Below are 16,224 nucleotides of genomic sequence, written 5' to 3' on the forward strand. Positions count from 1 at the left end.
TTATGGGATGCCAGGGAGCTCAGGGTGAGGGTGGTTGCGGGTTAATGCCAGAAATCCATTCTGGCATGAAGAACATCCATGGTAGAGACCATATTTATAAAGATCGTTCTTTTGGGGCGGAGAATCCTGAGCAATTTTGAAGAGACAATTGAAATGGTGCGTTGGCAGGAAATGAACAGGTGAGTTGGGTGTGTTTAATTGACTGTGAGTGCTGGAGCCTGGGGGCTTGTGGGAAGGATTTAAACACACAAGGCAATTGAATAAGTTGTTAAAGAGGGAAATTCAAGTGTGTCCCAGTGATGGCCAGCCGCCCCAGCTGGCAGGGACGTGGGTGTTGGCTTGCCCTGCTGCTGTGGGACATGGGGACCTGAAGCCCACCTATCTTTAATGTGATGCATTCAGGAGAACAATGCTTTAAAGGACGTGAATGCGTAATGAGATAGTCACTGGCATCCCCTGAAGTCCCTGGGACGGGCAGGCCATGGGGGCACAGAGCCTGAGTCCAAGGCACCCATCAGTGCCAGAAAAGCCACACTGGAGGAGTCAACGTTCCTCAACCCAAATCCGCGGACTCTGCAAAACAGCCTTGCATTCATTCCAGCGCCCAGGCCTGTTGCTAGAAACCCCGACTCAATAAAGACTTACGTTGACATCTTTCCGTCCAGTTAGAAGATTTATGCTGCAGGACGAAGAGAGGGGTGCGGCGGTTTGCAAGGGAATGCTGTGGTGATGCCCGCAGAAGGCTAGCTGGGCCAGACTGGCCAGAAGACAGGAGCGGCTGCAGAGAAAGTGGTGGCATGAATTAGGATTCACACGGTTACTAAAATACTCTTGATAACTGTATTTCAACACAACGGGATTTCGCTTGTGATTCTGGGTATTTAGATTTATGCATCTGTGACCACTTTTTCCTGGGAAGGCGTCCATAGCCTTCAGTGGGTGTTAAAGAGGTCTGGGACCCCTGCTCTCGCGAGTGGGTCCCGGCTGCATGGCTGACAGCTGCCTGCAGGGGGCGAGAGTGGGACCGGGAAACCCGCCCCCAGGCTACTGTAGCGATCCAGATTAGAGATGATGACACAGATGCCCTCCACACACCCCTATACACCTATACGCACGTGTGAATGTGTGTGCATGTCCACACCCTGGGGTAGACAGATCCCTCCCTGGGGAGAAACATTACACAACAAAGTGAATCTTAGAGACCCCTTTGGGTAGCTATGAAAAGATGCACATAGCTTCTTTCTAAACCTACGAATGTGCATGGAAAATTCTGGAAAGACACCACCAGGGACTGTTGAAGGAAGCAGGGGTCTGGGACGGGAGGGCAGTGTCCCATTCAGAGTCTTCTTTGGGCACTACTGTAAGTATTTAAATAGTTACCATCCATGTGTGTGGTTTCCATTAGAGAGAGAAAGAGAGAATAAGAGAGAGGGGAGAGACGGCTAAGCATACTCATAAGGAAAGTCAAGAAAAACGCAATTGGCAGGAGAGTTTGTATAGAGACGGCTCAATTTCTGTGAAAATTAAGTGAAATATATTACATGTTGGTATATGAATAAACTAACCTATATAAATATATAATACATATGTTTGCCTATGAATAGAAAATTTGGGGGTACAGAACTGGTCAAATGCTTTTTGTTCTGGGAAGTGGAACTAGGATTGGGGTCACTGGCAAGGGAACATCACCTTCTCACTGGACACCCCCTTTGCAGGTTTTAATTTTTTTGCCATAAACAAGTATTGCTATTAAAACATAACCAATTAGTTACCTGACAGCAATGGGAGCAGGGGAGGGTGAGTGACATCTCTGAGGGAGGAGAGCAGACAGACGGGGGATTCCTGGCAGCACTGGGGAAAGAAGAGACTGTGCAAATGGGGAAGGAGTGGGCAGGCTGGGGCAAGGCGGGTGGCTTCCGCTGGAGATTCAGAACCTGCACTCCCCAGCCCAGGGGACTATGGCCACCCACCCCCACACATCTGAGGGCCAGGCACGGCTCCAATTCAGCTACTCCACAACATTTTGGTCTCAGGACCAAAAAGCTCTCCTCTATTTATACAATTAAAAATTTTCGAGGACCCTAAAGAGTTTCTGTTCATGTAGGTTGTATCGGTTAATATTTATTATGTTAGAAATTCAACTGAGAAATCAAGAAGTATTTATTAACTCATGTAATAATAACCCCATAATACTATTACAGGCAAACACAAATAACGTTAACATATCTTTATGAAAAGAACTGTGTTTTCAGACTAACACAATTTAGTGAGCAGAGGGGCAGTCTGTGGCTCGCTTTCACCTCTGGCTTAACAGAAGGCAGCTGGAGTCTCACATCTGCACGCAGCCTTTTTGATATTGAATGCCTTGTGGCCTCTGTAAACTTCAGTGCACACCCATGAGGGAATGAGAGTGAAAAATGCTCACAACATCTTAGAATCATGAGGAAAAGAGTTTGGACCGTGTGGAACCCCTGAAAGTTTCTTTGCTCCCCGAGCCCGGGTGCCCCAGTGCTTTGAGAAGCACTGCTCTGTGTGCTATGTATTTAATCCCCCAACAATCCTACAAAGTGGGGACAGTATTCTTAATACCCATTTTGCAAGGGGACAGAGATGTAAAGTCACTTGCCCAAAGCCACACAGGAAGTAGGCGATGGAGCTGGGCAGCGAGGCACAGACTGCACCACTGCAGTGCAAGATGGGGGTAGGTGCAACTGAGATCCGTGGTGGTGAGGGTTATCTGAGGAGGGAAGGGCACATCTTTGAGCTGAGAGGGGAGGAGAAAGAAGCTGGGGCAGTGCCTCCCAACCCTGCCTGTTCCGAGTGCCTTGTCTAGTTAACTACTAATTGAATTAGATCACTAATGAGCTACTGACTGAATTAGCTCAGGGGACAGAGACTGGGCACAGATTTTTTTCAAAGCCCCCCTGGGAGGTTCCAGTGTGCAGCCAGAGGGGGAGAACCACTGGGTGAGGTGCAGCCAAGAAATTCGGAGGGAGAGATGGAGGATCGGAAGGACTGGATCTCAGTCCTCACTTAATTTAAGTGAGGGATGTGTTCTACCCTGGAGGTGGGGAACAGGCTAGAAAAGAAAAAAAGAGAGATTCTGCAAAGAATGCAGTGGGGAGATTAAAAGAGATTTAAAAAATTAAAAGCTGGCCAGCAGTGGTGTGCCCCCAACCAGGGCAGGATGGTCTGAATTTGTGGTGGCCCCTCTCAGCCCTGCTGTGCGACTTTCTTTAGTACACGTGTGCAGGAGGCAACCAGATGGCATTCAGTCAGGCTTTGGGCTGCCCTTTCAGCTCAGGAAGCAGCCCAGCAAGGCAACCTCCACAGGCGAACATGGCAAAGATAAACAAATGACAGCTTTCATCTTAGGCTTCAGGCACCGTGCCCAGTTCCCAGCACAATCACTACTAAGTGTGGAAGAGGTGGCCAGCCAGCTGTCACAGCTGTTGTAGAAAGGTGACACAGCAAACAGTGGACAGTAGGGCTGGAGTCTTTCCTGAACCACACACTTACAAAGGACACAAACATCACCCTATTCGTTGTTCTTCACTCATCACAACTTCCTCATACCCTTCATCCACTAGAAAAGCAAGAAAAGGAAGGCAGTCAGCCCACAAAAACATTAGAGGATGCTAGTTCTTTAACATACAGGAGCTTGAGGGATGGAGGGATGGAGACAGACAGACAGGAAATGCCTGCAAAGCCAGAAGCCCAGCACCAGTCCGAGAGCCTGGCACAGAGAAGCCCCTCAATCATTTGTAGCCTGGAAAATCAATCAAACATAAGGAAATAGAAGGACTACTCTTTATGAGTTTAGTTTCAATTATACTATTACCTATAGCCTGTATTTCTTACCTGTGGTATCGGCATTGGCTTCTTCCTGCTCTCTTTTAACTTTTCCTGGCTTAAGAATCCTTGGGAATTTGATCCCTCCTTCCTCCACCAGGTCTCGGGTGCACTTCCTGTTCTTCCCACACTCCTCACAAGCTCATCTTGTTCACATGTGGCTTTATCTTAGTTGGTTTCCAAATACCCAATAGGCACCCCGTGTGGACCACCATCCCCTGGAGGGAATGCGGCACCTGCTCAAAGAGCTCAGAACACCTTCTGTGGGGTTGGCCCACAGAGTGAACTTTCCCCAGAACCCCGATCCTCTCAAGAGTTCCAGCTGCAAACATCCCCCAACACCACAACAGTGGGGTCAAGAAGAAGCCGAGGGGGAGAAGACGACTCTCTAGAAGATTCCTATGCTTCACAGCCACCGAAGGCCTCCAGAAAATCCACTCCTGGCCACACCCACCCTTCAGAGTCCAAGTTTGCATGTCACACCCAGGACGCACCAGTAGAGCAAGCACTAGGTCTAAGGCCAGAAGCAATCCTTCCCAACCACTCCACACACTGCATTCTAAGTCACTCTGCCCTTTCTCAGGGTAGAGATTACAGAATAAACAGGCATGGAGCTAGATCTAGACTATGCTAAAAATGACACATTTGTATGCACAGCACAACTGGATCCAGTTCTGCTAAAAAATAAATGAGGGGGCTGGGTAAGATGGCAGCAAAGAGAGGTGTGGAATTTAGTTAATCCCCTAGAGCAATTAGTAAATAGCCAGGAACAACAAGAAAACAGGAACAACTGATGGGGGGACATCCGTGATGGGACAACATCATACCCCAGTCTGGAATGGGTGGAATGGCTGAGATTGCAGCATAGAACTGTAAGTAAAGCTCCCCAAACTGCGGAGCTGGCACTGCTCCCCCATGACATGGCAGGTGAGATGCAAAACTTTGCTGTGGGAAAAAGAAGCAGTCCCTGATGGAAGCAAGGGAATGTAGCTCAACCAGCTCCAATTGCAGTTTTAATTAATAAATTTGGAATACTGAATACATGCTATGAGCATAGATAAACCTGGAGCAAGCAGAAAATGAACCTGGAGGTTTATCCTGGCAGAGAGGAGGCATGGCTGATGGAAAAAAAAAAAAAAACAAAACAAAACATAAAAACAGAGGCTTTTGGAGTCCACAAGATCAGAACACTGGAAAATGGCATGTCCCAAGAAAAGGACCACACAGAACCAGGTACAAATTCCGGTTCTTGCCTGGTGAACTGGACAGCTGGTGACTGCCTCGGAAAAGGGGACTTTTTCCTTTTCCTTGCTTTTTTCCCTTTTTTCCCATCTCATTCTAAGTAGCTAATTAGAGAAAGCCTCAGGCATTTTCAATTGTCAGCCCTGATCCAGGGAAGAGTGGAGTTAAGATACTCAGAGAGTCAAAGGAAAAACTCAAGTGTAGGAGACAATTCACTAAAGGGCTTATCTTTCTTAAGAAAAGAGGGGGGTGGGGCTCAGTTCATGTGGCTGCCCTCCCTCAGAGAACTCAGACCCCAGGGTGGGGGGTGAGAAAACAAAAACAGAAACAGCTTAAGTTTGGCTTCTGACACCCTCAGCCCCTGGCCAGGAGACAGGGTCCACTGAGAATTAAATACGCCTCACCTCTTTACACTGGTGGGGAGCTGGGGGCCAACAAGCACCACCTGCTGGGCAGGATAGGAAAAGCACAGAGTCTAGAGGCTTCACAGGAAAGTCTAACAATCTTCTGGGTCTCACCCTCATGGAAACCTGATATTGAATACAGCCTCCTCCTGCAACCTGGGCCTGTCAAGTCTGGAAAAGTCTGATTGGGGGTAATCAGGGAAACCAGATGCCTAGACAAAAAATTACAAATCACACTAGGAAAAATGAAGATATGGCCCAGTCAAAGGAACAAACTTACACTTCAACTGAGATACAGGAATTGAAACAACTAATTATTAATCAAGCAAATCTAAATCAATTCAAAAAGCAAATCAACAAGTTGAGGGAAGATACGGCAAAAGAGATGAAGGACATAAAGAAATCATTGGGCAAGCATAAGGAAGAACTTGAAAGTTTGAAAAAAACAATTGGCAGAACTTACGGGAATGAAAGGCACAATAGATGAGATGAAAAACACAATAGAGACATACAACAGCAGATTTGAAGAGGTAGAAGAAAGGATTCATGAACTGGAGGACAGGACATCTGAAATCCTAAACACAAAAGAACAGATAGGAAAAAAGAATGGAAAAATATGAGCAGGGTCTCAGGAAACTGAATGACAATATGAAGTGCATGAATATACATGTCATGGGTGTCCCAGAAGGAGAAAAGAAGGGAAAAGGGGCAGAAACAATCATGAAATAATTACTGACATTTTCCCATCTGTTATGAAAGACATAAAATTACAGATCCAAGAAGTGCAGCATACCCCAAACAGAATACATCCAAGTAGACGGACTCCAAGACACTTAATAATCAGATTATCAAATGTCAAAGACAAAGAGAGAATTCTGAAAGCAGAAAGAGAAAATGATCCATCACATATAAAGGAAGCTCAATAAGACTATGAGGAATTTTCAATAGAAACCATGGAGACAAGAAGATGATGGTATGATATATTTACGATACTGAAAGAGAAAAACTGCCAGCCAAGAATTCTATATCTGGCAAAATGGCCCTTCAAAAACAAGGGAGAGTCTAAAATATTTTCAGACAGACACGGAGAGAGTTTGTGAACAAGATATCTGCTCTACAAGAAATACTAAAGGGAGCACTACAGGCAGATAGGAAAATATAGGAGAGAGAGGTTTGGAGAAGAGTGTAGAAATGAAGAGTATCAGTAAGGGTTAAAAGAGAAAGGGAAAAAATAAAAATAAAGTAAGATAGACATATTAAATCCAAAAGACAAAACGGTAGACAGTAGACAGCATGTTGCGTGAAATTAGCCAGAAACAAAAGGACAGAAACTGTATGGTTTCACTAACATGGACTAACAATGATGAGCAAAATTTGAGAGTTGTGAACACAGGTTCTCAGGAGATAGAAAGAGGTTGTAGATTGGGCATTTGAAGCTAAAGGAGTACAGAAGGTTCAACGGGATTGATTGTATAGATCCAGAAATGGATAGCATAATAATGTGTGATGGTAGCACAATATTGTAAGTACTGTGAACAAAGATGAGTGTGAGTATGGTTGAAAGATGAAGGCTAGGGGCATGTATGACACCAGAAAGAAAGATAGAAGATAAAGACTGGGATTGTATAACTTAGCAAAACCTAGAGTGGTCAATGATCATGATTAAATGTACAAATATAAGAATGTTTTTAAGTGAGGGAGAACAAATGAATGTCAACATTGCAAGGTGTTGAAAATTGGATGGTATAGATGAAAAAAATACAATCAATGCAAACTAGACTCTATAGTTAACAGTAACATTGTAAGACGCTTCCATTAATTGTAACAAAGGCAATATACCAAAGCTAAATGTCTATAAGAGGGGGATTTAAGGGAGTGATATAGGATTCCTGGTGGTGGTGGTTTGTCTGAGCTTTTCATTGTATTTTATTTTTATTTTTCTTCTATCTTTTGTATTTTTCTTTTTTTCTCTCCTTTTCCTCGTTGGGGAAGAGGTAGAAATGTCCTCATATAGATTGTGGTGATGAATGCATAATTATGTGATTTATACTGGGAATCATTGATTGTTTACTTAGGGTGGATTCTATGGCGTGTGAATAAAACTGTTAAAAAATAAACAGGGATACACGTGCTGGAGAAAATTGAAGAAAGGGATGTACCTAGTCACTGTTGGCAGGGAAGTAGAATGGGAGAGCCCATCTGGAGGGCAAGTGCGGTGGTTCCACAGGAAGCTAAGCATGGGGTTGCCTTATAATCCTCCAACCCTGTTATTGGGTATATACTTGGAAGAACTGAGAGCAGGGACATGAGTGGATATTGCACAGTGGTGTTTATGGCAGCCATATGCATGATTTGCAATGGATGGAGTTGGCCTAAGGGTACATCAACAGATAAATAGAATGGTGAACTGTGGTGCATACATACAATGGAATACCAAGTGGCAGCAAAAACAAGTGAAGTTGTGAGGTATGCATCGTGAGGTATGTTGAGTGAAATAAGCCAGAATGGAAAAGACAAACTTTAGAATGCTTCACAAATATGGACTATCACGTGCACACTCTGAGAATTGAATCTGAGAGCATAGGTTATCAGGGGAAGGCTTATGGTAAAGGTTCCTAGATTGTAAGCTCTTACAGAGTCACATCTATTCATGAGTTGTAATGGTTATCCCTAAATTCTGAGATGCTGATCTGTTTGTGTATAAGCTGGTGGGTCCCTATAACTTCAGGTATCTGTGTGACACCTGAGACTCAGAGCCAGAGTTCAGCAGCAACAAATGTCAGCATTACCCCATATAGCAAATGTTAAAAAAAGCTGAAAAAGAGATCAATTAGATATGATATTAGAGATATGAACAAAATGGACTTGATTATAACGAAGGTAAACCAGACTAAAGGGTAAAGGATGATATTGACTGTTTTTTTAATTAAATTCAGTTTTACTGAAATATATTCACATACCATTCAATCATCCATGGTGTACAATCAGCTGTTCACAGTACCATCATATAGTTATGCATTCATCACCCCAATCTATTTTTGAACATTTTCCTTACATCAGAATAAGAATAAAAAATAAAAGTAAAAAAGAACACCCAAATCATCCCCCATCCAACCCTATTTTTCATTTAGTTGTTGTCTCCATTTTTCTATTCACGCAGCCATACACTACATAAAGGGAGTATGATTCACAAGGTTTTCACAATCACACTGTCACCCCTTGTAATCTACATTGTTACACAATCATCTTCAGGAGTCCAGACTACTGGGTTGGAGTTTGATAGTTTCAGTATTTACTTCTAGCTATTCCAATACATTAAAACCTAAGAGGTGTTATCTATATAATGCATAAGAATGCCCACCAGAGTGACCTCTTGACTCCATTTGAAATCTCTCAGCCACTGAAACTTTATTTCGTTTCACTTTTGCATCCCCCTTTTGATCAAGATATTCTCAACCCCACGATGCTGGGTCCAGATTTATCCCCAGGAGTCATATCCTGTGTTGCAGGGAGATTTACACCCCTGGGAGTCAGGTCCCAAGTAGGGGGAGGGTGGTGAGATCACCTGCCAAGATGGCTTAGTTAGAGAGAGAGGGCCACATCTGAGCAACAAAGAGGCACTCAGGGGGGAGACTCTTAGGCACAACTATATGCAAGTTTAGCCTCTCCTTTGCAGTAATGAGCTTCATAAGGGCAAGTCCCTGTGGGAAACTGAGTCTTCCATGTTGCCTGAGGCATATCTAGGGTGGTGACTTGGAATGCTGAGCCGCAGGCCTGCATAGAATGCCATGCAGGCCCGCCCTGTAAAGAGGTGTGTCTTGTGACTACCATTATCTTAAACCTAGATTGGATACACCTGATGGGCTCTCCCCCACCTGAGCACCTTTAGCATATACACCTAATCTTCTGAAACAAATAGCTGGAGCAAGGCTGCATTGTCGTCCACTTAGCACGAGATGCAAGTGGGCCCCCTGCTCCCTTAACTCTTAGCTTTGTGTCCGTGTCTCATTCCTGCGTCGCCCTGTCAGCAATAAGTGGCGCCCGAACAGGGGCTCAAGAACCGGACCTGGTTCCTGACAGAAGAATCGCTTGAACGAAAGAGGTACAGCGGCGCTGGAACTCGGGTGGAGGTAACGGCCGTGTTTGTATGCGTTCCATTGTAGAACGACTCCCGAGCATTATAAGCAGGGTAATGGGTAATGTTGAAGGACACAATAAATATGTTTTCTGTATTTCCCTCTTACGGCAGCTGCTGCGGGCCAGCGGTGTCAAGGTGGGGGAGTCACAAATCTTAGAATTGCTGCAGGTTATTGAAAAATACCGCTCTTGGTTCCCTACCCTTGGCTCCCTTGAATTGCACGACTGGGAGCGGGTAGGTAAGGAATTGAAACAAAAACATACGCAAGGAGTTGATTTACCTGTTACTATTTGGTCTACATGGTCTTTAATTAAGTCTGTTCTTGAAACTTTAAAAACTGATGATGACGAGGAAGAATATGAGTCTGATGACAATACTGGTCCCAATCCTCTTTCTGAAGATGATAAGGGTAAAAAAGATCCAGTAAAATCTCAAGTTTTTTATTCTTGTCAATGCCCCAAACCTCCTTCTGCGCCTTGCTGGGAGGAATGGCCCCCGCCTCCTCCGCCGCCTCTTCCTGCCCATAGCTGTACCCCGGCAGTTAAACCTGCCCGCCTCTCTGGCATACAGCAGGGTCTGGCAGAAGCCAGGCGGCAAGGAGATTTAGAGGCCATATGTTGTCCTGTTGCCTTCCCTGTTACGGTTCGTGAGGAAGTGCCTCCTGGACAAGACGCTAATTATCCTGATGGAGTTTATACTTACTTCCATGAGCATGTCCCATTTGCAGTTCTTAAAGAATTGAAAAAAGCTGTACAAACGTATGGGGTTCATTCCCCTTTTTCAGTTGGCATATTGCAAAGTTTAGCTGAAGGTTCTCGTCTAATTCCCATAGATTGGACCACATTAGCCCGTACAGTCCTTAGCCCAGGAGAATATCTACAATTTAGGACTTGGTGGACTGAGCATGCAGAACGACAGGCTGCACATAATCGGCAACAGAAAGTAAATATAAATCTAGATCAATTACTGGGCCAAGGAGCTTATTCCACTGTTGAAAATCAGTCTGTTTATAATGATCAGGCAATCGAGCAGATTCGCCATTGTTGTTTGCAAGCTTGGAACAAAATTGAAACTAAGGGTAAAGCTGCACAATCCTTTCAAAAGGTTTTACAAGGGCCAAAAGAATCGTATCCAGATTTCATTGCCCGGCTCCAAGAGGCAATACACCGGCAGGTTACTAGTTCAGAGGCTGCTGATACTATTTTGCAGCTGCTAGCATATGAAAATGCTAATAAAGATCGTCAACGAGCTATTGCCCCATTTAAAGGTAAAGCTGATCTTACTGGCTATATTCGTTTATGCCAAGATATTGGGACTGAAGGTTATAAAGCAGAAATGATGGCTCAAGCCATGGCTAATTTGAGATTTGGCTCTCGTTTCCCAGGAAAATGCTTTTCCTGTGGAAAAGTGGGTCATACCGGAAAAGAATGTGGTCACTTTAAAAATAAATCTCCACAAAAGCAGCCTGGTATGTGCCCAAAATGCCAAAAAGGTCGACACTGGGCTAACTAGTGCCGATCTGCCTTTCATAAGGACGGCACCTCCCTTTCGGGAAACGGCAATCGGGGCAAGCTCCCAGCCCCTCACAGAAAGGGAGCGCAGCAGTAGACCTCGCTGCCAATGCTGAGGTATGTCTTCTCCCCAATAATCCTGTTAAGGTCCCCACTGGCTATTATGGCCCCTTACCTAAAGGGACGGTGGGTCTTTTGCTTGGATGCAGTTCTCTCAATCTTAAGGGTGTTCGTGTACACACTGGAGTCATTGACTCTAACGATACTGGGGAAATTCAGGTGGTCATGTCTTCTTCTATTCCATGGACTGCCCATAAAGGTGAAAGAATTGCTCAACTCTTATTATTACCTTATGTACCTGTTGGTTCCTCCTCTAAACATTGGGAAAATGGAAGTTTTGGTAGCACAGGAAAGGCAGGAATTTTTCTCACAGAGGCTCTGCAGGAGCCGCGCCCTATGTGTACTCTTACAATTCATGGGCATAGCTTTACTGGGCTTATAGATACGGGTGCAGATGTCTCTATTATTAGTCAACAACATTGGCCCCACATTGGCCTTTGCAAGAGGCACGAATTACTATTGTGGGCCTAGGCTCCCCTCAGGGACTTATGCAAAGTGTTCGTATTTTGCCTTGCCTTGGCCCTGAGGGACAGAAGGCCACTTTACACCCTTATGTGGCTGCTCTGCCTCTTAATCTTTGGGGCAGAGACCTACTTGAACAATGGGGTGCTACTATACATATCCCTCCTCCTAGTGGAGTGTACAGTATTCAAAGCCACAAAATGATGGCAAATATGGGGTATGCCCCTAGCTGTGGGCTTGGCGTACGTTTGCAAGGTACCCCTTCACCCACCCAAGTCTCACCAAAATGTGACCAATTTGGTTTAGGATATAAACCTTTTTCAGTGGCGGCCGCTGTTCATTTGCCTCCCCAACCTGTCCCATTAGTATGGACTACAACAAAACCGGTATGGGTAGAGCAGTGGCCGCTTACAAAAGATAAATTAGAGGCTTTACATGAATTGGTTCAAGAACAATTGTCCTTGCAACATATCGAAGAGTGGAATTCTCTTGTGTTCCCAATAAAGAAAAAATCAGGAAAATGGAGAATGTTAAGTGACCTAAGAGGTGTTAATGCTGTCATTCAGCCCATGGGACCTTTACAACCTGGGCTCCCCAATCCTAGCATGATTCCTGAAAACTGGGCTTTAGTGGTCATTGATATTAAAGACTGTTTCTTTTCCATCCCTTTAGCTGATCAAGATAAGGAAAAATTTGCTTTTACTATTTTGTCCCTTAACAATAAAACCCCTTCTAAACGATATCAGTGGAAGGTTTTACCACAAGGTATGCTAAATAGTCCTACAATATGTCAATATTATGTCGACCGTGCTTTACAGCCTGTCTATTTAAAATTTTCCTAAAGCTTATATAATCCATTATATGGATGATATTTTGTGCTCTGCACCTCAGGAGACTGAAGTAGAAGCTTTGTTCTATGCTGTTCAAAAAGCTTTACAGAATGTAGGATTGCATATTGCTACTGACAAAGTGCAACGTACTTTACCTGTACAGTATTTGGGTTCTAGTATCAATAGACTTACAATTCAACCCCAAAAAGTACAACTCCGCAGAGATGCTGTTACCACCTTAAATGATTTACAAAAACTACTAGGGGATATTAATTGGCTTCGCCCCAAAGTAGGTATAGCTAACTATGAGCTCTCCAACCTATTTTCTCTCCTTTGTGGAGATTCTAAATTAAACAGCCCTAGATCTTTAACTTCAGCTGCAGAGAAGGAATTACAATTAGTGGAAGCTGAAGTCCGACAAGCTCAGATATCCCGTGTTGATCCTACACAACCTTTATCTCTACTTATCTTTTCCACTCCCAAATCCCCCACAGGCTTGCTTTTGCAAAATGATAAGCTTGTAGAATGGATCTTCTTGCCCAATTCTTCTGTAAAATCCATTTCCCCTTATCTAGATCTCTTAGCTACTTTAGTTGCTCAAGCCAGAAAAAAGGCAAAACAACTCAATGGTTTTGACCTTCGTTTAATTGTGCTCCCTATAAGTGCTAAAGAACTCTCAGTTATTTTGCAACAACATCTAGCCTGGCAAATTGCTCTAGCTGACTATGTTGGCCAGGTGGATAATCATTATCCAAAAAATGATCTTTTCCAGTTCATTCGAGGTACACAATGGATACTGCCTAAGTATACTTCTTGTGAGCCTTTAATCAATGCTCCCATTGTTTTTACTGATGGGTCATCTAAAGGTCGAGCTGCCTATACTGGCCCTAAGTCCAAAGTTTTAGATCTTCCTCATTTCTCTGCCCAGCAAGCTGAACTGGCTGCTGTAATAGCTGTCTTAACAGATTTTTCCGAGGCTGTTAATATTTTATCTGATTCTGCCTATGTTGTTCATGTAGTTAGTAAAATTGAAACAGCATCCATTAAGCAACAGTTGCCTCCTTGTTTAGTTAACCTTTTTCTTGAGCTACAATCAGCTATTCGTGCTCGTGTATCTCCTTTTTATATTACCCATATTCGTTCACATACCAACCTCCCAGGCCCTTTAGCAGCTGGCAATGCTGCTACGGATAAATTATTACTGCCTGTTATTTCAGAAGCTTCTCATTTTCACTCGCTTACTCATCTTAATGTGCAAGGACGCATGACTCAATTTTCCCTTACTAGAAAACAAGCTAAAGATATTGTTTCTTCTTGTCCTAATTGTCAACTGCTTACTGCTCCACCTTTGCAGGATCCTGGTGTTAACCCTCGTGGTCTAGCCCCTAATGACTTATGGCAAATGGATGTTACTCATATCCCTTCCTTTGGCCGCTTAGCCACTGTTCATGTCAGCATTGACACGTACTCTGGCTTTCTTTGGGCCACAGCACAAACCGGTGAAACATTTTGACATGTTCGTACTCACCTTTTTGCCTGTTTTGCCTCTATGGGCTTGCCCCGTGCTTTAAAAACCGATAATGGCCCAGCCTATACATCTGCAAAATTTGCTACTTTTACTACGACTTGCGGCATTCGTCATACCACTGGTATTCCTTATAATCCTCAAGGACAAGCTATTGTTGAGCGTGCCCATCATACTTTAAAAATTATGTTAACAAAATAAAAAGGGGGAGATGATGGAACTCCCCATGAACGATTATCAAAAGCTTTATTTACTTTAAATTTTCTAAATTTTTATGAAAAACTGGGTGGCACTGCCGCAGAACGACATTTTCCAGCTGAAAAAACAACACTGAAACATTATTTCCAGAAAGCACCTCCTATATGGTGGAAGGACATGCTAACTAATGAATGGACAATGGGTACTTTATTAACATGGGGAAGAGGTTATGCTTGTGTTTCCCCAGGTGACGGACGAGCACCACTTTGGATACTGGCCCGACGACTGAAGCCGTACCATGAACCCAGCAAAGAAAAGAGAATTCCTATGGGACGTCGAGCCACCAGTGATGCAGTTCCAGGGTCTGACACTGAAGACAACAGTGATCGGGCCAACACCCCGAACTAGGGAAGCCCGACATCCAACTTGGGGGCAGATAAAGAAATTATATCTCCGGCATGTGCTCATTCTGAAAATCATACCTATTGGACTTATATTCCTAACCCCCCATTGCTGCAACAAGGCAACAGTTCGTTCAGTTTTCCCTCCTCCTTATTTTGGCTGCCTGGGTCCAAACCATTGTTGGGCATGGAGGCCACGGGGCATAGGCTGTCAAGGAGACAAAACTAACCCTCTTGGGGGGCGTTGCCCCTCCCTTACATCACCCTGTATGGCCCCGGGGGATGGCTGGTTAGCCAGAGATTCCTCAGGGAAGGAACAACCTAAGACAGGCACAGTCGCAGAGGGGCCATCAGGAGAAAACTTGGGGGCCAACAGAGGTGGGGCACAGAACCTCACCCCCCCAGCTTTGTGAGGGTCTGAACTGTGGAAAGCCGCCTCCCGAATCGGGCCTAGCGTATGCGCTGCAGCCTGCTCTAGAGTTACCCCCGCCCATCGAGTGAGCCAAGATGGCGCCTGCATCCTGTTTCCGCATAGTGACGCATGTATCCGCCACCCGCTCCTACCAATCGAAATCCTGTATACGCGATACTAGCCTAGAAGCTTATTGGTTGTTAATTGTGTATAAAAGGTCTTACCCGGACGGGGTAGGGTGAGACAGCCCACAAGGAGCCGTGCCTGACGGCCACATCGAGGCTGCTCTCCCACGAGGCGCCGTGCCCCGTGTGGGAACCAGTAACACAGAATGTTCATCTAGCTGTAGTAAAGGGCTTGCTTTCACAACTGCCGTGTGGTTCGAGTCGTGATTCATGACCAGGTTAGTTCGCGCAGTCTGCATCTCTCTCTCTCCTTCCCTGTTTCCCCTCGCCGGCCGGGAACCGGGGACCGAGCGGGGCAGCGCCGGACAAGTGGTGGCCCGTACGGGGAAGCTCCTCCTCCTGCCTCGCTCTCGACGGTCCCTCTGTGAGGAGAGCAGCGCTGCGCGTCGAGCTTACGGCGGACTTCCCGCGCCTGATCAACGCGAGAAGGTGAGTGCGTCTTATTACATGATAGTTAGGGCCCGTGGGTTTTCAGGTGACCCCGGGGGACTCGGAAGAGCTCTCCGAGTGACTGAAGTATAGTGCCGACTGCAATCATGGGGCAGTCCGGAAGTTCACCTCTCTTAGCTCCCTTAAAGAACCTTTTGAAACAACGGGGTATCTCGGTCAGGAAAAGCTCCCTTCAGCGTTTTCTTGATGATGTTGATACTTTTGCCCCTTGGTTTGCCTGCACCGGCAGCCTTAGCCTACCCTCTTGGATGAAGCTCGGTCGCGACATAGACCGAGCGCGCCAGACGGGCGTGTGTATGGACCCGATTCTAGTACCCGTATGGGAGACCGTCCGTGCGGTCCTTGAACTAGAATCGGCTACCGGCCTAAGCCCGTCCTCTGTCTTGCAAGAAGCACGGTGCGCGCTCCAAGAAACCCAGTCAGTTTCGTCAGCGGACGGCTCCTGTAAGGGCAAACCGCCGGAGTCCAGTGACTCTGACTCAGAGTCAGATAGC

The 16,224-nt window shown here is 45.2% G+C and overlaps 1 protein-coding gene across 4 annotated transcripts in view; it reads right to left on the reverse strand.

The window, feature by feature from the left end:
• Window positions 1–16,224, reverse strand: part of LOC119522906 (claudin-34-like) — a 39,109-nt gene that overhangs the window by 9,674 nt on the left and 13,211 nt on the right. For 3 of the 4 annotated variants that reach the window (XM_037821613.1, XM_037821611.1, XM_037821610.1), the window contains one exon: window positions 646–778. In XM_037821613.1, the coding sequence (XP_037677541.1) occupies window positions 646–653 (8 nt within the window). In that variant the 5' untranslated portion in view covers window positions 654–778. Of the gene's footprint in view, window positions 1–645; window positions 4,733–16,224 lie in introns of those variants that run through there. The other variant, XM_037821614.1, reaches the window with a different exon arrangement.

The sequence above is a fragment of the Choloepus didactylus genome, chromosome X (assembly GCF_015220235.1).
Source record: "Choloepus didactylus isolate mChoDid1 chromosome X, mChoDid1.pri, whole genome shotgun sequence".
In the NCBI taxonomy this organism is placed as follows: Eukaryota; Metazoa; Chordata; class Mammalia; order Pilosa; family Megalonychidae; genus Choloepus; species Choloepus didactylus.